General features: G+C 38.4%; 1 protein-coding gene across 1 annotated transcript in view; it reads right to left on the bottom strand.

Annotated features, from left to right (window-relative positions):
- Positions 1 to 1,076: 1,076 nt before the first annotated feature.
- The window catches only part of LOC121733081, a 30,727-nt gene continuing 9,866 nt past the window's right edge, over positions 1,077 to 21,937 (bottom strand). The window contains exons 2-4 of the mRNA XM_042123186.1: positions 3,059 to 3,164; positions 2,310 to 2,463; positions 1,077 to 1,976 (exon numbers count right to left, since the gene is read on the bottom strand). Coding sequence (XP_041979120.1) covers positions 1,654 to 1,976; positions 2,310 to 2,463; positions 3,059 to 3,164 — 583 coding nt within the window. The 3' untranslated portion in view covers positions 1,077 to 1,653. The remainder of the gene's footprint in view (positions 1,977 to 2,309; positions 2,464 to 3,058; positions 3,165 to 21,937) is intronic.

Raw genomic sequence — 21,937 nt, 5'->3', positions numbered from 1 at the left:
TAATCAAGGCAAAATTTAGCATGCCGCATGGAGATAAAACATCTGACATTCTTAAGGCTGCAGTCTTGCAAAATTCACTCGCTGCGAATTATTTGCGCATTTTTGTATATTTTTTTTCTTGATAAACTAACACTAACTAATAAAATAACACTAAATATTATTATTGCGTATAATATAAGTAATAGCTACTTATTTTTTTTAAGTTCATATATGTGGATAATGTTAGGTAAATCAAGCGTTAAAAACAGCTCTTCGTGCCCAATGTCATTTCAAGTTGTGTTTTATTATACTCTTGGCATCAAAATAAGCTAATTATTACATACTTACGACGCATAGTTTTTATGAAATAACCCGTTTATTAAGAGATAAAAACAGAAAATTTTGATGAAACTGTGGTCGCTTAATTAAGAAAATAAAACATAATTAGAAAAAACTAATCTGCGCATTTTGAAGATGAGAATGTTGAGCTCATTATGCGCTGAATAGATTTTTAAATTATATTATTTATTGGCATAAACTAAGCGCACAAACACAACTCGAAATGACATTGGGCACGAAGAGCTGTTTTTAACGCTTGATTTACCTAACATTATCCACATATATGAACTTAAAAAAAATAACTAGCTATTACTTATATTATACGCAATAATAATATTTAGTGTTATTTCATTAGTTAGTGTTAGTTTGTCCAAAAAAATTTATACAAAAATGCGCATATAATTCGCAGCGAGTGAATTTTGCAAGACTGCAGCCTTAACTTTTTGCTCCGTGGTCTTAACTCTACAAACAGTTGTGCAGCAGTTGTGTGCACCTACCCATCTAGATAGCAAATAGCAATTACCTCTATAATGTTATGTACTTACCTACTTAACAATAATTTCTATGTAGCTAGTGGCAAGAAGCTATTTTATAATTTGTAATTAACACATTGGAGTGTTTTAAATGAAACTTTATATTAATTTATATTTATTTATTTTATACTACCTATGTGACAACTATTATGAACTAAATAATTATGGTAATCATTACTTCTATTGAATCCCCGTCCTTATAATAAATGTGATAATAAAACAATATTTAAAAAATATACTTTAATAAATAATAATATTTTAAATAATTTGGATTTTAAAACATAAATGTAATCGAATTACAATAATTACCCTATTCAGCGCCATCATAGTACATGAACTTCAAGGCACAGACATATCACAGATACATAGTTAATAACTTTAACAATAAATAACGTTAACCGAGACAATCTCTACACAACAAACCATTGACAACACATTTTAAATGCAAATAACATTTCGTGCAAACGAATACTAAACGCTACGGTCGTGTATTACATTAACTCCTAACATCGACGAATATGATCTAAGTATTTACAATAATTAATGTCAGGACAAAATATGATCGTTACACGGTAATCGACGGAATGTTTACTAGTAATACTTTCGAGAGAATACAAAAAATAAAAATAAAGCCAAACTATAACGATATGATCGTCTAAAACGACAACAGATGGCGCTGTTACACTAGTTCGTCTACCTCGCGGTAGATGTCGTTAGTAACCCCACATTTTCCACTATTTGTACACCTCCCCCTATGTCACGCTTTTCCCTGCAATGTTTGATTTGAGTTTGAGATAACCCCTTAAAAGCCCTCTTTCGCATCCCGGAACTGGCGGCCCGAGGGCGCGTCCGCGAGGCACGGGACCTGCACTATGTTGAAATAGATGTGGCCCATGAGCTGCGCGGCGCTGGTGTTGGTGGCCTTGAGGCAGGAGAAGAGCATGTCGTCGCAGGCGCAGTGCGACTTGCTGTACAGCGAGTTGTTGGTGAGGTTGTAGCGGCGCGAGAAGGCGCGGACTTTGGTGGGGCAGAGATCGTGCGTGCGGCAGCAGCGGTCCAGCGACCGCGCCGCGCCCAGGTCGTGGTAGTCCGCCGCTATGTCACCCGTTCCGCACCATTTTGTACCTGGAAATTATGATGGATATTATATTATTGTGTCATAAGTTTATTACCTAAGTGTGTAAACGTAGATTTTTTTTTCAGAACTACTGCGAACTGCAATTGACTTGATTGATTTTCCACCAGTACCTACTACCTAACCATTAGATAAATCTAAGTAATTAAAGATAAGTTCAATCAGCAACAGTTGAAGTTAGTTAATACCTTTATAAAATAATATGTAGATAGTTCATAGTAGTCTATACCGATCTTCAACAACAGAAAAAATCCTTACTTACTGCCGGATAATATACTTAATATATTATATAGTTCTCATTTAAAGTTGTATATACGAATCACCTGGTATAATGCCCTGCAGCAGCGACAGCGGGCTGCCGCCCAGCAGGCCGTCGTTGGCGCCGCCCGCCCTCAGCCGCGCCTGCACCTGCTTCTTCTCCCGCCCGCCTTGCACCCCTCGCCGCGTCTCGCCCCAGCGAGACTCCACTCCTTCCACCTGGAACGTGATTAATCTGGTCATAGCACACGGCATAAAGTAGCATTAAAAGCCGCTTTTAGACATTCGACTGTAACCTCACGCCTAAATCACTCTATAACTCTCAGCGAAGCCCAAAGTTAGGGAGTGCTCACACTAAACTGATTATCAGCTGAGTGAGCAAGCTCACTAGGCACATATACAGGGCGTAACAAAACTAAGTGATAATACATAAGGGTGTGCATTGTGTTCCTTGTAGAGAGTTCACTGTGAAAGTAGCAGCGCTGAAAGACCAAATTTTTTTTTTCGCTTTTGTATGGGTAAGGGCCCGAGCGTCACGAGTTTCCCCATACAAAAGTGAAAAAAAAATTTGGTCATTCAGTGCTGCTACTTTCTAAGTGAACTCTCTACAAGGAATACGTACACACCCTAAGTATTATCTAGTAGCGTAATGTATCGTCATAGAATATTTTCTTATGTTGGTTTGGAAATAGCAAAAACAGCGTATTACTTGTTCACTTTCGGCTGCCTTTCTCGCTTTTTCTGCGAAAACGTGTCATCGTCTGTCATTTGTGTCGAAGCATCCGTCTCATTCGTGCCGAAGCTTGTAACCTACCCGCTGGCACTGCGCCATGAGCCGCATCATCTGCGGGAAGGTGACGGCGAGCGGCCGGTTGATGACAGAGAGTCGAGCCAGGAGACGCACCGTGTCCTCCTCGTCACTGAAACAACACGATAGTGAACAGATTGTTAATTTGTGATTGTGATGAATAAAGAAGAGGAATAATTACTATACTCTGACCACTTAAAGCGTAACTCTCGTAGCATACATTTAGTATGCTACGAAGGTCGCACTTAAACTGGTCGTACTATAAAATTCGTGGCACCTACCCCAACCACATCGTAGCATTGGGTTGGGGACGGTACTTTTATGGAAAGGAATCACAATATTATAGTTTATATTATAATATACGCTGCATGAATATTGTTAGATTTTAGTAAGGGAGGAAAAGTTTGAGTAAAAGCATAGAAAAGTATCCTTGCATGTTGTAATCCGTTTGCTTGTTTGAAGTACCGTAAATTGTTATCATTTTCATTTATAAATATCCATTATGAAGATATTTTACATATATTTGAAGATTTGGAAGAGAAATAGAATATGTTAAATATTCCGCTGAGTTGCGAAAGTTTAAATTTCAATTTAAATGATAATTGAGACCGGTGGCGTTATGTCGGTGTGGTAGGAAGTTTGTAGTGCATCATCACTACAAACTACCTATAACTGTACCACACCCATATAACGCCACCGAGCTCTAATAACATTAAAAATATTTCATTTTAACTCTTATTACCCGACTACTATGTGTGGCGGTACCAACAATTCGCCTAACATTCCTGCATCGCGCTATCGAAGTTTTCTGAGCATATCCCACATATGTATGTATGTGGATATGGATGTTCATCTGTTCTCTCGTAACTTTAAAACTACTTAACGCATTTGGACAAATAAGATATCGTTAGAAGCCTCTTGACTGTCCGCTGGTTATAGGCTACATGACATCACGTTAAATTGACTGTAGCAACTAGCACCATCTAGGGGACTGAAAGTAAAGAACAAAAAAAATATTTTTCCTGACAATGTCGTGTGGGGTATCAAAAGAAAGAGCTTTATTAGCACATTTCAAATATGCAAACATTATTTACACCAGTAAATATAAGAGTTAAAACGGAAGACAAGGCGTTTTACGCAGGGCCGGATTTATATTTTTATGAGAGGCTGCTTTAATTTACCACCCCCATGAACGAACTCTGACCCTAGAACGCCATAGGACGCTGCCGCCATTGCCGGCAGTATAGGCCATGGGCCTTGGCCTATACTGCCTATACATAAATCCAGAGCTGTTTTAGGGATCCACACCCAAAGGTTACTATTACTAAGACTTCGCTGTCTGTCTGCATGTTGCTATAACACACGAAGACACAACCAAGAAGAGTCAAGGTCGTTACATAACGCTCACCTGATCTCACTTTCATCGCGATATTATCTCAACAGTTTCGTAAGCGAGAAATCTTGTGAAAAGTTGTTTTTATTGCGAATGACTCAGTGGCGGTCAACACATTCTGTAAAAGTTTTGGTAATCCCCCTTTCTTTAACGAGCTACGCGTACAATACTAACGAATAGTTTCTGTCTTCCACTGTTGAGTCGAACACCATACAAATTAGTCACATCTTGTGAAAAATGACCAAAAATGGGATTAAGCGCTCAGAGTACTTACTACCTAGTATAGTTATGTCTATTGTGGTACTTGGTTAACTTGCATTCTAAAATTTCGACAGCGTAAGAAATGTTAAAATATAACATGGGATTTTAGTTTACATAGCGCTAATGAAATGAAATGAAATTATCGCAAGTTTTTTAAATAAAAAGCAAAAAATTTTATTTTCTTTATTTTAATGCAAGCTCTGTAGGTATAGTGCGTCAAGAAAGTCATGACAGGCGGGAAAAATTTCTAAACGTAATCACGCTTAAAAGGTGTATTTTATTCTTTGTATTTTCACAGAGAACGCTTATTACATTTTAAATATTACCACCTAGTCACCTGGTACATTTTTATCTCGAATTAATAAAGTCCTCATATTTTTTATTTTATTTAAAAAAATTCCCGCCTGTCATGACTATACGCACCATGCTTTGCTACTGCAGTCTGTTGCCATCGCGGCCATGAAACATTGCCAGCATTTCCATTACCACTGGACCCGACGAGTCCAGCTACTGGCACGTGATACGGAAAGTCTCCGTCACAGGCGACTCAGCGCACGCGAGGAAGTGCCGCTTCCTATGTCCGAAAGTAAAACCGACTCGCGTGATGCGTATGCAAATTGTTCGTTACCTACGTAATAGGTGATTATGTTGCAGAGGCCTCCCAAGTCACGGTGCGTTAAGTGCTCGTTTTATGCTGTAGCGTTTGGGAAACACGCGCAGAAAACGCGCACGTAACTTGGCGCTACTATAAGTATAAGGTGTCTAGGCGAAACGATAAGCATCATTTTTAGGGTTCCGTACCCAAAGGGTAAAAACTGGACCCTATTTTTTATTTTTATGAAATAAGTGGGCAAACAAGCAAACGGGTCACCTGATGGAAAGCAATTTCCGTCGCCCATGGACACTCGCAGCATCAGAAGAGCTGCAGGTGCGTTGCCGGCCTTTTAAGAGGGAATAGGGTAATAGGGAAAGGTAAGGATGGGATTGGGAGGGAATAGGGGAGGGTAGGGAAGGGAATAGGGTAGGGGATTAGGCCTCCGGTAAACTCACTCACTCGGCGAAACACAGCGCAAGCGCTGTTTTAAGCCGGTTTTCTGTGAGAACGTGGTATTTCTCCGGTCGAGCCGGCCCATTCGTGCCGAAGCATGGCTCTCCCACGTCTATTACTGAGACTTCGATGTCTGTCCGTCTGTCCGTTTGTCTCCAGGCTGTAACTCAAGAACGGTAATAGCTAGAGAGTTGAAATTTTCACGAATTAGGTTTTTTGTTGCCGCTATAACAACAAACACTAAAAACAAAATAAATTAAATATTTAAGGGGCCTCCCATACAACAAACGTGCTTTTTTAAACATTTTTTGCTCGGTATCATTTATTACAACAGGTATAGGCACTTGAGATTTTCACAAAAGCCCTAATTATATGTGTACTTTAATAATTAATAATAATATTATATAAAATAAAAAAATTAATGGGGCTCCCATACAAATAACACAATTTTTGGCCTATTTTTGCTCTATAACGGTACGGAACCTTTCGTGCGCGAGTCCGACTCGCACTTGGCCGTTTTTATTACGTCTTTTACTTTAACAAAAACTTAGTAATTACTAATTAAGAACGCCCAGGTCAGATCAGGCCCACTCTACTTCTTCACTCTGACTATTATGCTGCAGATCAAACTATGCTTATTAAGTTTCTCGACTTAAAAAACAATACACACTCATGAACTTTAATCTTTTGAACATATCAGTTCTCTACGAATCATAATTATTAATAATACAAAGTGATAGTATGGCGGCTAATTACGAAACGCATCCTCGGTAAAGAAGCGACATTTAATGGGTATCACTGTAAAACGTTTGTCATTTTCTTTACGCAAACCTCACCGTGTATAACACGTATTAAACATGCACGACATGCCCTACATCACAATATGACCTGTGAACGCTCTCTACACAAACAAGTGAAATCTCAGGTGCTAACTATAATAGGGTTGCCAGGAATCCGGACATACAGTCGTGCTTTTTGATTGCGATGCGATCTGGCGTAAATAAGATAAAGTCGAGGTTCAGCATCTACAATTTTATTTGAAAATTCTATTGAGGTTAGACGATTTTACGTCTTATTGAACTGCAAATATGTACATGCCATGCTAAACTTATAGATATACTGAGAGTACAGCTGGTATTTTAATAGCAGTCCGGTTTTTTATATAAGAATATCCTGCTATCTGCCAGGTTTGTCCGGCTGTTAAGTTTGGCGATCTGGCAACCCTACAGGAGGCCGTATTTGGTGCAGCCGGATGGATAGAGCACAATGAAAGCCCTAGAGACAAGATGAAAACCTTTTTACAAACGACCTCGTTTTCGTAAATAGAAAACTGCATGTTGGATACTATTTTTATCGACTATTTGTACAAACAAAATTCACATGTTTCATGCTAAACTTTGTAACGAATGGACCAATTTTGATGATGTATGATTATCGGGTAGGTCTGAGTCTGAGACAAATCAGCCACATCTATTCATACTCGAAAGTCGAAACTGTAATGGAAAAATATTGTTTGCCAGGTCCAACTACGACATATACAAAATGTTCATACATTTTATAAGGATCACTCCTATCAATTGCTTTCTAAATAATGGTACCTACTTATAGTAAAAAATGTGCTTTCAATGTCGTATTGGTTTAGTTATTAGAGATTCCTTGGCGATAATAATATCGACAATATAATTGTGTTCGACAATTATAATTGTGTTCAATGTATCCAGCGCGGCGTCGTTATGTTGCATCAACTCACAAATGCATCAACATTCAATAATATTATGTAGTTGCGTGGTAGAGACTATTGTCAAGTCGTCGAGGCGTCAAATGCCTAGAAAATAATAAGGAAATATTAGTTTTTAACGGACTTCCAAAAAGGAGGAGGTTATATTATGTTCCTCTGTGGATTTTTTTTTAATATCCAGATGCAGATATTTTGTAGGTAGTCAAAATAAAAATGTACTGCAAAGTGTTTAGATGGATTCCAGCTCATAAAACTGGCATATTTTTTAAGCATTTTTTATGCCAGTCACAGTGTATTACAATATTTCCCCAAATCTAGTATTATTCCTAGTTTGTACAATGTACAAATAGTTGCCTTCTACCCGGCCCCGTGCCCATCGGTGTCTCGTCTCTCGACTCATTGTCCTTCCTTTTGCGGTAGTTATAACTATATGCAGCTGTGTATGAAGGCAAAATAGCCAAACAAATGTCCTATTTTGGAAGTCGTAATGTAAAATCTGGTCCATATCTAAACAACTCTACATAATCGTTCTAAAAAGAAATAACAAGAGTCTCTCGGAGAAGCTCGACCGTGGCTATCTTATTGTTTCATTCGATGCTCATGTTGCGAAGTGGAAAACTTGCCACTCGAGGACCGGGAGGGAAACGCCTCTCGACGACGCTGGAAAGTCACTCGGCGGCCTTATTAAAAAGTTAAAGTCATCATCATCAGCCATCAGGCATCAGCACAATATCAGCAAAGTGGGGCTAATCAGGCTTATTTTGCAAATATATCTCCAAGGACCTATTCGGTTGTTCATTAGAAATCCTGGAGATGGCCCTAGTTAATAAAAACGTTTTTATCTTCTCCGATAGTCAAGCTGCACTTAAAGCACTGACAGCCGCAGAAGTCTCGTCCAAATTAGTTCTGGAATGCGTTGAGACGTTAAACATGCTAGGAAGGAACAACAACATCCGCCTAGTATGGGTCCCGGGCCACAGCAATGTCCTCGGCAATGAAACCGCTGACGAACTGGCTAGGCTTGGGGCCGAGAGTCTCATATATGGTCCAGAACCAGTCTGTGGTATAACTCCCAGTACCACAAAGCAAGTGCTCAAGGAATGGGGTCACAGACTATGCAGGAAGCAGTAGGCTGAGACCCCTGGCCTTGAACACTCCAAGGTACTAATTCCTGACTTCAACAAGAAACAATCAGAATTAGTGCTCACCTTGGGTCCTACCCAAGACTCCTTCCTTACCAATTAAGAATCCTTACCAGAAGCCTAACTGGGCACTGCAAGCTCAACAAACACCTAAACAGAATGGATATTTGTAGCATAACGACTTGCAGATTCTGTGAGGAGGAGGATGAAACACCTATTCACCTTCTCCTCGACTGCCCTGCTCTACTACAGAGCAGGAACAGGCACCTTGGTCGCCACGAATACTCGTCCACAGAGGAAATTCGTGGCACCAACCCCAACCATATCGTTAAATTTATGAGCAGTATTGGGTTGGGGATGATACTCTAGTGCGAAGGAGTCACAATAGATCCTCATGGACGTCAGGGCTACAGCGACCTGCCTTCTTTTAAAAAAAAAAGGACCTTAAGGATGGGTGGAAATGAGTGGTAATCCATAAGAACGACCACCTTCCCTGAGTTTAGGCAGGGCCCCCGTAAGGGCTACTGACGCCCGTGTGCAAAATAAGGATTTCAATGGCGACCCTTTAGGCGAATTTTTTGAGTCCTTGGTTTTGGCGCCCATAAAGATGACGATTTGGCGCCCCTAGAGGATGGAGCCAAAACTCAGGGCCCCCGCTACCATATGTGCAATGTGTGCAATGCACACCATTGCACACATTGCACATATGGTAGCGGGGGCCCTGAGTTTAGGTCACGTTGAACATCGCCTCGGAGCTTTATACGTGGGAGAGCCATGCTTCGGCACGAATGGGCCGGCTCGACCGGATAAATACCACGTTCTCACAGAAAACCGGCGTGAAACAGCGCTTGCGCTGTGTTTCGCCGAGTGAGTGAGTTTACCGGAGGCCCAATCCCCTAACCCCTACCCTATTCCCTTCCCTACCCTCAACTATTCCCTTCCCTTCCCTACCCTCCCCTATTACCCTATTCCCTCTTAAAAGGCCGGCAACGCACTTGCAGCTCTTCTGATGCTGCGAGTGTCCATGGGCGACGGAAGTTGCTTTCTATCAGGTGACCCGTTTGCTCGTTTGCCCCCTTATTTCATAAAAAAAAAAAAAAAAAAGCTGACACCAAAAATCAGCGTTATTCAGCGCCGAACGTGCGCGTTCGCCGTACGGTCGGCGTTAGGCTTGTATGAGTTTTGACAGTTCAGCGCTGCTACTTTCACAATGAACTCTACAAGGGACACATACACACCCTAAAGTATTATCACTTAGTTATGTTACACCCCTCTCTATGCTCAACTAGACGTTCCGTTTCCCTCTATTTCTTCGCTCCTATTAGTTTTAGCGTGATAAAAAATAGCCTATAAGCTTTCTCGATAAATGGGCTATCTAACACTGAAAGATTTTTTTTTATCGGACCAGTAATTCCTGATATTAGCGCGTTCAAACAAACAAACAAACTCTTCCGCTTTATAATATTAGTATAGATAACTAATAGGTACGACTGTACGAGTTACCACAAATGAAATCATACAGTTTATCTACATTTCACACGTCATCTATGACGTAATGTACTTAATTATTTAAATCGGTCAAATATAGATGGAGCATTGGCAGTATCAATACCAGAATCGATACCGTCAGCAACCTTGGCCAACATGTGTGATGTGTCCGGTGGAAAACGTTTAGTTTAGAAAGCGTTTTTGCTTTCGACATCACCAACATCGATATCATTGTGTCACTAGTGCATCGCAGGGTCTTTCAAGTCTCAAAGCGTGGTCTGCGGGAGGGGAATATGACTCCAATACTCCCACACCGGTTTCGGTGACGGTGTCCGGTTTCATTGAAACCAGGCCAGTTACGCAGGTGTAATTTTATAGTGCCCAAGTGTGTGCGCAGTACACAAGAGCACTCTATTCCTTTTTCTCTCACAACCCAGTGGGAGTTGGGACGGAAGACCGTCACGACTGGCGACAGATTAGGCGCAGGACCGACTTTTTACATGCCCATCCGACGCATGGATCATCTTACTTGTCAGACAATCAGGTGATCAGCCTGTATTTTCCTAACCAAACTTGGAAATAACATGTTTCCAACGCGGGAATCGAACCCACGACATCCGAGTCAAGAGCCATGCTCTTAACCACTGGACCAAGGTGGCGTGCAAATAATAAAAATATGACTCTACAATGCGCACATACATTCATACACGTATGTGCTTGGGCAACCATGCGGACATTTAAAATCTTGTCCCTGGCAACATAGTATTTGGAGAGTGCAGGTTACTTCGCTCTTAAAATAAATCATATTAGATTCAAAGGCTTTGTTTTTTTGTAATATACTTTGTCATAAGGAAATGTGCCTATCAAGTATCATCATATTTTTTGGGCCCCGCGGGTGGGCCCCGTCCTCTCTCCGAAAACTACTCTTGTGTCCTCCGCTTTGGTCTCTGAAGCCATCACTTGGCCACAGCATACATTTTTTATCAAATTCGAGTGAGTTTATAGGATCTTTCTAGAACTTCAAATTAGTTCTAGCTCTTGCTCCCTTATCATTCCTGCCACATAGTTCTCCAACTACCATTCCCTAACTTAATAGTTATTACTTATTCCATTTTATGTGGGTCGCGGTCAAAGTTTTTTGATAAAGTCACGGTTATTTGTTTCAAATAAGTCTTCAAACCTTGAATCTAAAACATTACTTCGCATCTTTTCAGACTCCAATTGCATATATTCTTTAGGCGCGCATTCAGATAACACGTTGGGTGAGTGGTTGCACAACGAATCTAGTTCAAGGCTACTCCAGCGACGTTACCGAATCTAGACTTACGTCTGAACCTATGCCAAGTTTGGTAAGCGAAGGCCTTTATTCTAGATGAAGGGTAATTATATCTGTAACTTAGCAAATAAAAATAAAATGGCATATTTAATAGTACTTTGACGTATTTAAATGCAGGCAGCATTGGATCCACTTTCGAATTTGAATGTCAAGGGTTTTACTTAACCTGTTTAACGAGCTTTAGGTAACTAGGTTCAGAAATGCATCTTGTATTTTAAGGTTTGCGAACTAAGGCTAAAGACTAGACCAGCACCCGTAGCATGGCTACAGTAGAGATGCGAAAGTATAGACAAATAGCGGAGATACACTGAAATTGCCGTTTCGATTTTTACCGCGGCTAGCCGCGATCGACTAAAATTCAAAGATAATGCCAGTTTATGACATAGACTATAGTCCTAAAAATTCAGCTATTAGCTCGGAAATGTTTGCAGTAACATTAAACTGTTCTTCTCTTGCATACTGCAGGACATACAATAATATATGTACATACGACATTGCAGTGTAATGAAACTGTGAAGCTATTATCCAGCATTATGTACTCTGCCGAGAGCGCAAAGTTACTGCAGACAAATTAACCTGCAGTCTCCGTACATTCAGGATAAGCTTAAATACAGACAGCAAATTTTAACCGACAGAAATCAACAGGCACATTGTGTTAAAAAGCGATTCTTGTAATGTCATAAAAAAGTGAAATTGTAATGTCATAAAATGTTGGATAACTAAGCAACCTAATAGGCACTAAACGATTTACTGCAAATTTAACACGTTTAAAAAGCAATAATAATAATAATAATAATCGTAAATATAATTTTTTTGGACGAGATAAGATCTAGATGGGACGAGTTTGTTTTTGCGAATTTATTTTTCTGAGTATGCTGCATGACAATTATTTTTCTACTTATTCTGTTTGTCTGTATTTTCAAATATACAGTATTGGCTAGATGTATTTGTTCTGTATGTCTGTTTGTGTAGTACACGTGACTGCGACACGGGATCCTCCACGTTCGCCAATAAACGAGACGACGAGCGTATTGTACGATCTTCCGCCAGGACTGCGCACTTACACACATTTCTTAAGGCGAGGATAAACCCCAATTTGTTATTCCGTGACTCCCGGTTTACCTAGTTCCAATATAATAACGAAGTGTTAAAAAATATGGGATATAAAGCACAATATTCAAAATACCTTAAACCATAAACATTTTAATAAAACGTAATAGTTTGGCTGTAATTAATTTACAAACTTACCTCCGAAAAAACTCTATTTCATCGAAATATAAGTATTAACTAGGATAATTGTACATTTTATTTGAATAAATTGTTAGTAAATCTATATTAAAAATTCTTTAACCGAACAATTTTTTTTCTTAATATTTATTTCCAAAGATATTTAAAAAAAACAGCAAAAATAGAGAAGATTCGCCCGAGAACCTATAGTTTTATGCTAAGCTAAAATGAATCTTATTGCCATGAGTATACGCTTGGTCTTTGGTTGTGTGCAAGGTTATCGTTTTTGATTGAGATTAATCCCCGCCTTAAGGTTTCTTACTCAGGAGGGGAGGGACAGACAAACAGACTGAAATCCAATCAGTTTGTACCTAAACGTTGTCAGTATTTCTATTCTTTTGCATGTCAGCATTTCGGTTCTGTGGCCATGCTAATTAGTAATTCCTAAATCTACAAGTATACGCTAAAGAGGGAACGCTACAACGTATTCCCCAATTTACTCCCTGGACAATGCGTCTAGACAAATTATTTTTTTATACAATATTGGGATCTGTAAAATAATAATCGGGAATCGAGAAATTTATAATAATTAGATAGGCTCTATTTTGAAGGAGATCAGAGGACTACGTTCTCGATTTATTGTATCTACCTCTATCACAATACACGTGCCGGCGCAGAGTGAAGCAATATAATGAAGCAATAGACAATAGTTTCTTCGTTTATATTCTACTGCACCCGCGTTCCCTCTTAAGACTAACACAAGCGGTGGAAACGTACGTATTTCTTGTGTAGTTACTAGTTGCATTATTAAGAAAATTGCAGACTTTTTATACTCGTTCGACTAAGTTTTTGGTACTCCGTAAAAGTCTGTAGGCGACAAATCTTGGTCGAAAACTCCAAGGTACTAGATCAATGTAACTGATTAATAATAAAAAAATATGTTGTGCAAGTGCGAGGGAACGCTAAGGCGCATTGTCCTTGAAGCGATGTCAAAATATGTGGATCCTTGTTCACTCTACGAGCCATTCACGACAACATGCTACTTGCTAGGGTCACTACGAACTACGAAGTACGATCTAAAAGTATATATCCAACTCATGTGTCGCAAAATTAAATAAATCAAGCTACACAAAAGAATTAACCTTTGTAACAAACATGGCGCAATATTGTTATGGTATTGTTTTTATATATAATCGTAAGGATTTTTACAACAGTTGATTTTGGATAACAATAGAGTTGCCGTCAAGAACATGACATAAGACGTTAGCGGTAACCCTGGCAGTTGACCCGCGCCTGGGCTCACGTGTCGTAGTTTCGCGGGCCGCGTTATGCAACATGGAGTAAGGATGTAGGTCGCCATCATCAGCCCGCTACCAAGTTTTATTTTTTTATGAAATAAGGGGGCAAACGAGCAAACGGATCACCTGATGGAAAGCAACTTCCGTCGCCCATGGACACTCGCAGCATCAGAAGAGCTGCAGGTGCGTTGCCGGCCTTTTAAGAGGGAATAGGGGAGGGTAGAGATAGGAAGGGAAGGGAATAGGGTAGGGGATTGGGCCTCCGGTAAACTCACTCACTCGGCGAAACACAGCGCAAGCGCTGTTTCACGCCGGTTTTCTGTGAGAGCGTGGTATTTCTCCGGTCGAGCAGTGCCGAAGCAAGGTTAAGTTAGTTTGGAAGAACTTTCGTTTATAATTCCGAAATGATTTTCAGAGACACTTAAAAAAGGGAGGTTGTATTACATTCGACGTGTTTCCCGTTTATTTTTCAGCTATAGTATAGCTTTTATCGCGGGCTTTGAGCGCCGCGGAGACCGAATCAAGAAATTTCGTAACGAAAAACCTAACAATCTCGGGCACAAAGGTGCGGCGTTGCCAGAGTTCGGTTCAGTGTTTGTGTGCGCACGACGTACGACGTATGCGAATTATAATTGCATAAGTTGATAAAAAAAATGCTATGCGATAGCTTTACCGCGGCATTCCCCGAGTGCCACACGTATTTTTTTTTGTTTATCGATTTCAGTCCTAGACTTTACCAGTTGTAATACCATGCTAATCGTTAATCCGGTAATTCGTCAAATTATGAGTTGCACACAGCGGGGGCGACTGGCATCCTCTATTGCGCGTCTTCTCTTGTGCAACTGATAATGGCAGCTGTTGGGAATGATAGAAAACTTTGAAGGTATCAATTTACAGATAAAGTTACATCCATTGAGTTATAAGTACTTATAAGGGCCGGGACACATAAACACGATACGACGTCGTGTCGTACCACGATGCGGCGCCATTTCACGATGCGACGTCGCTTCGTCGGAATCTACGACGAGTGTCGTAAAAAACTATGTCGCGACATCGTAACGTGCCACGAGTAACACGATACACGGCACGAAGTCGCGCCGTAGAAACTCACGATGCGTCATCTTTGAATTTTGACAACAACTGTGGCATTGACACAGGAACGCATCGTGAGTTTCTACGACGCGACGTCATGCCGTGTATAATTGTGGCACGTTACGTTATCGCGACGTAGTTTTCTACGATGCTCGTCGTAGATTCCCACGACGCGACGACGCATCGTGAAATGACGCCGCATCGTGGTACGACACGACGTATCGTGTTTATGTAGCCCTAACTCAATGGTTACATCGCAGCAGTCATACATACAAAAATGTATAGTACCGAGAGAGAATCGTCACCGTCCATCAGCATCCAGACTTCCATACTTTACTAAATACTAATATTATAAATGCGAAAGTGTGTCTGTCTGTCTGTTACCTCTTCACGCCCAAACCGCTCAACTGGTTTTGCTGAATTTTGGCATGGATCCTGGGAAAAGACATAGGATACTGTATAACTTTACTTGTATAAGTTAAAAATTATAGATTGTGCCAAGGTTGGTCAACGCTTATTAATAATTATTGCCACCGAAATCGTATCCTTCTTTACGTAACTGTGCACGGTGCACGCTTTCTAAAATACTTCTCTCTATAATATGCCTCTCGTAAAGCCACCATTTCTAAAAATACATGTTTTATTTGCTTCAATTAAACCTAAAGATGATGACAAATTGAGCATATCAAAGCGAAAGTTATTGAGGAAGAAATAGAAGCTAATTAAAAGTACGATGAATAAATGAATATTTTTTTAATATTTTAATCCACGTTTTATAAATAGTAGAAATCATGAATGAAAACAGGTTTAAATTTGTAGAGATTGACCTAATTTGTCGTGGGGAAAAACATTTCAGGAAATTAGCAAACCATCCTGCATAATCGAATCAAATAATCATTTGAAAAAAGGGTTTATATGCTAGACAAGATAAAAAATGCATAAGGGCATTTAAATCTTTATAGCAGCTTTACAAAAGTCTTTTTACTAGTAGAAACTACATCCACTGGTAAAAATACAGTTTAAGTTTTTTATAGTTCCGTAGTCAACAAGGAACCCTTATAGTTTTGATCTGTCCGTCCCTGTCTGTACGCGGTTTTGCTCAGAGACTATGGGACCTAAAAAACTATAATTTGGCATGAATTCAGTTAATGATGTTGATAAAATATTACATGAAATCTTAAAAAAATATTTTTTTATGGTACCTTCCCTACACATCAAGCGGGGATGAATTAAATATTTTTTCGCGTCCATTCCAACGTGCGGGGTGTCGTTGGATAGGTTTTTTAAAAAATTTATGAGTATTCATAGATCATTTTCCGATTTAGGGATCCGTTTGTGAAATATTAAGTTTTAAAGTGGAAAAAATCGTTAGAGTCCAGTGTCCCCCCTTCTACCAGCTACACAGTTGCTGTCTGCTGTTGCTAATGTGACAAAATTCACGGGAGTAGGAAATATGCTGAATTAAAAAGGAAAACTATCACGGCTAAGAAGCCTTCATAAGTTTTTGAGTTATAGTCGATCAACTAAAAAAATGTATTCGACGAAGTTTATACTTCGCGTTAACTTTTCGTTCAAATTCCTTTGAACGTGACTGAGATGATGTTGTCACTACTAACAAACATGTTAAAAATTGTACAGTCATTGACCATACAAAAATTATCAAAAACTAGCGGTACTACGGAACTCTATATTGAGCGTGGCCCGCGCCCGACACGCACTTGGCCGGTTTTTGTAATTCTGCATTATCGCTAGCATCATAAGCTGCGAGGCTGAATAATGGCTGATTAGTTAGCACTTTTTTATCTTCAAGGGAACAAATAATTCGTAACATTTGTCTGGTTCCGTGTCGCATAACGCGATGTTTGCGCAGATTCCGTAGCAATTGTTCAATGATTGAGCAGTGACGCGGGATCCGCGCTCGCCAGTTCCCGCTCATACACTTCTAGAAAAATCTAGAAACATCGATATGACTCACAGAAGATTGGAGAATGATTTCGGAACTTCGTTCACTCGTTCTACAGAAAGAAAATAACTTACGATGATGTTATATTATTTGGTTTTCCAGATTTCTGTTAGTGACGTTTTTTTCATTTATTTACTGAATACATTGTGTTTGTTGCATACTTGCGGGTAGTTAAAGTCAAAACCACGTTAGGACGAGATTTTGATGTACGAAAAAGCCAGACTACTCGACTCTACCTACAATTTATAATATCGTAACTAATATCACTTTTTTTAATAAATCAGATAAAGTAATTTTAACTGTTACTTTCCGGCATCGTAATAACTATAAAAATTATATTCAAGTCCTTGCATTCCGAGAAAAATTATTATACTCCTACATTTATTGTTTTTCATTTATCTCATATTTTATGCCGACACGGTAGACCGTAGAGGACCACTTATTGGTCAATAAACGATTGAATACAAACCAATTTACAGTCTCTCCAAGGTTGTGCAACCACAGTAACCTTACGTTATGTGGAGGCTGAGATAACTACATGATGAGATTACTGCTAATGGGAATAAGGAACTCGTAGATAGAGTTCCTCCTGAGATTATCTATTACTTAGTCGTTCTGCCAGCAGAATATGAGCGTTTTTTGCGATTATAGTAACGAGAAAAAAAGTAGATAGGTACCTAATGTTTAAAGAAAAGAACGTCTTACAAACTAACTTTGTACGGAAATGGGATTATTATTAATGGGAATATTTAGGGATGATAAATAATAATACGCCGAGGTGGTGGATTTCCAGTACAAAAAAAGGATTTTCAAAATACTAATAAGTAAATCAAGTTATTTTAGTTTTTAAATACCAAATCGAGCGTGTGATTTTTACAAACGATCTTAATAACTTTTTCGAATTCGTAACACTTCACACTTTAAAAAATCAAAATCTACGTAAGATTATTATTGTTCTCAATAAGTAAACAATGTTTTTAATAAGTATTTTGTTCTTATGGTTAGAAACGTGAAATATGGCTTCAGATACTCTACAAGTTCCATGTTATACAAAACAATAAACATGTATAATGTATATCCTACATTGTGCTACTTAAAACACAGATTTATTGTAAACGAGCGTTTGCCCGCGGCTTCGCTCGCGTTAAGAAGTATTGTTATATACAAACTTTCATCCCCCATTTGAACCCCTTGGGGTTGGAATTTATCAAAATCCTTTCTTAGCGGATGCCTACGTTATAACATCTACCTGCATGCCAAATTTCAGCCCGATCCGTCCAGTGGTTTGGGCTGTGCGTTGATAGATCACTATGTCAATCAGTCAGTTTATATATATATATATATATATATATATATATATATATATATATATATATATATATATATATATATATATATATATATATATATATAGATTAACAACATTATTTTTCACCAAAGGGTGAAAAATAATGTTGTGATGTGAAGGGTGAAATAAAAAAGGTAGAAAAATAAAGGGTTGAAAGCTACCCTTTATTTTTCTACCTTTTTTATTTCAACCTTGTTTCAATTCAATGGAATTTTCATCCCACCACTCTATTGCGTGGAAATTCATTTATCGCCAGAACGCGGTACATTTCCCCGACACGGTTTCCATAATATGAAATTTCAAACAAATCGGTTCCGATTTGGCTGAAAATACACTTTCGCACAATAATACTTAATTATTATTATCAACAAATGGAATTGAAATCAACAATTCTCACAATTTCTATTCAGAATTTCCACTGCATTTTCTACGCTAGTACCTATAGTCTATTCAAGCCCGCGTCATGTTCCGGTCGGATTTTCTAGTTATTTCCTTTCGATCGTAAAATTCTAGGCAGAGGCCGGCTGGTCATTCAGCGACAATCAAGACGTACAATGGTCCGAGCGCCCAATTGTCATCGTACCTCCCGCTCACAATATCTCTACCTAACCTATTGGCTATACCTATAGGCTACATTTTATGACCTGGGACTTCGTTTACTATAAATATTATTAAATTTTCATACATTTTACGCGAGATTCTCGATGTTTGCTTGGATTAAATAACATACACCACTTCTTTGCTAGTACATATACTAAATCTAAAATAAAGAAAGTTTTTTTTTTAAATATCAATATTTAATTGCATAAAAAGTCGATGTTTCTCATCTGGCCTGGATGCTGTACGTATGTAGCTATATTATACTCACTATTAGTCCATTTACAAATTTAATTTATGGGGGCGACTAACCCTAAAATGTCGATTTTATAATTCATTTTTATACTTGAAAATTAGGCCCGAATTGTTTCATTTTCTAAAATTAGATACTATATTATATTTCCGAGAATTAGATCTGAGCAAAAACACGATACCTTAAAATTTTCTCGATAGCAAAAAAATCACAAAGATGCATCTAATTTTCACGAATTTTTCATTTATTGCCGTAACCGTGCATTGAACTAAGTTAATATTTTAACACATTGTATAAAATTCTATCATTGAGAGATCAACCTAGCGGATTTTTAAAATGTTGTATATTTATCGAGTTATTGAGAAAAAACTAATTTGGCGATGAATCCGCGTCGTTCTTATGAAAGACGGGCGTGAGTGTGAAGAGAGAAGGACGATGTTTGATTTTTGGGGTTAGTCGCCCTCTTAAGGGCTTAACTTGACGCTCTCTAGAATTTTACAAGTTTTTTTTAGTATTATTACCACGGCGCTAAAACAAAGATTACTAGTTATTACATATCCTAGTCAAGGTCTTGAATTATTTTAGCACTCAAGGTCCTTGGTGAGTACGGAGGCATTGCCAGTAACAGCCGTAAATCAGGAGCTGCGACCACAGCATATAAATAGAGCCCATTACTAATAATTGACTTCGTGATCTATATGCGACTCATGTCCGACTACAAGGTAACAGACTATCTGATTCAGAGTGTTGCAAAAGTACGTTACCTTAACACTCAAACTATTTTGGGTCCATGCGAAAGAATGTAGGAAAGTTATAAAATGGAAAATATTTTTTCAGCATAGAACAGTTTGAAAAAAAAAATTCGGCAAATGTAGTACGACGTTGATTCTAGACGTTAATTATTATTACAGATTTATAGAAGAAGAAAAGATTTTTTTTAGGCTATTATTACAATGGCTCTACGAATCTACAGCGAGAACGCGTTCTGTGCATAACGCATTACACGAGCGAAAAAATCCAATTTCATTCGATTTTGAATCATGTGCATAGAAAAATTCGAAACAAATTGATATGAAATGCTCAAACAATAATTGTCCAGCTGATCAAGTCAGCAGTCAGCACACATCGCGTGCGACTTGGTTGTGAATTGTGATCACTCACGCGATGCTCTACGTCATGTAGAGATTGTTATGATGCTTTGATTCAGTTATTAGATCTAAGTATATCTCAGAGTCGAGAAAGTCGAAAATTGCATTCGATAATAATTATTATGAAAAGAATTAAAAATGCTTGGGGGTGAACACTTTCACACGGGGGTTTTGCATAACGCGTCGCTATGTGACAGACACTTAAGAGCCCATATGACCCTAATTTGACTACATACCTTAACCTAGATCTCAAAATCTGTAAGGTCTAGAAAACTGATTTTTTGACACAAGTAACTTCAGTTCATAAAGATTAAATGCTCAAGACGAAAACACGATTACTCAAAAAATGCTCGATAGTTTCTTTTTTACAAAAAACCTTGTTTTAGACACATTTTTGCTTGGATCTTCGAAGTTTGCTGTCTTTTCTTTAATATTTTTTAATATCTAAAAAGGTATTGATAAAACCTAAATTTGCTCAAAACACTTTTTTCATTATCATTATAGCGACGGGTGCAAAGTAAAAAAAGTCATCTGCAATTTTGAGTTTTTCGTTTTTTTGTAGAAACTAGCTTAAAATATCATGTTCTACAACATACCAAAAACAAAAATTCAAATATCACCTTATTTTTGGTACTTTTGTCACGTAAAAGAAGACATCTACTCTTGTTTTGTGAAATTGCACGATGTAGATGCGGATAACTACCGCTGGTCGTCTATACGCGGGACGCGCGGGGGTCATGTTATGCGGCATAAGCGGCTATCTGCCATATAGCTTTTTCTACGTTGCGATTGTGATTTAGATGTCTCAATTTACTTTTGCAAATTAGTATTGTTTATTATGTTTATGAGTACCTATTTATGTTAATTCTTATTGTTAGCTATATTAATTGACTTCTAATTTGTTACTGTTATTTTTTACTGTTTTTTCATGTTCAGAAAGTCCAAAACGACTTTTTAAAGAAGTTGAAAGTTTCCAGAACATAAGTGATAGATTTATCGAGCAAAATACTGTGTTGCCCGATGAAATTATTGAACATCTTATAGAAAACCTTGATGTGTCACCGATGAAGACAAATGAATATAAGTTAACTTTGTAAGATAAGTCCCCATGATCTGAATACTCTAAGCCAGTCACACCAGTTCACTCTCAGTCTGAAATATAAAATGATTTTGAAAATTTGTCGATCTCAGCAAATTAACAAATACGCCAACACCCTCAGAATACAGTTCATCACTTCAAGTCCGCCGCGTCCATTATCAGTATTAGATCAAAATATTATATATTCTTTTTTATTAAACAGATACTTTGATCTCATATAATCTATGACCTGCTTGAGTTTATTAACTCAAGCAGGCCATCGAGTATATTGTCCCTCTCAAACTTTAAATCTTCTATAGACAACACCATTGATGCTTCTTCGGCAGTGGAGGCATCAAGTGAATGTTCTACGCCTTCCTCGTTAAACGGTAGAAAAAGACGTCAGTTAAATATTGATCTAAAGAAAAGGCGATTGAGAAATAAAGACACGTGTATTGATACGAGACGTAAATTA

This window comes from Aricia agestis, chromosome 13 (genome assembly GCF_905147365.1).
Source record: "Aricia agestis chromosome 13, ilAriAges1.1, whole genome shotgun sequence".
NCBI lineage: Eukaryota > Metazoa > Arthropoda > Insecta > Lepidoptera > Lycaenidae > Aricia > Aricia agestis.
The sequence above is the reverse complement of the archived record's forward strand: the minus strand, read 5'-3'. Positions and strand labels throughout refer to the sequence as shown.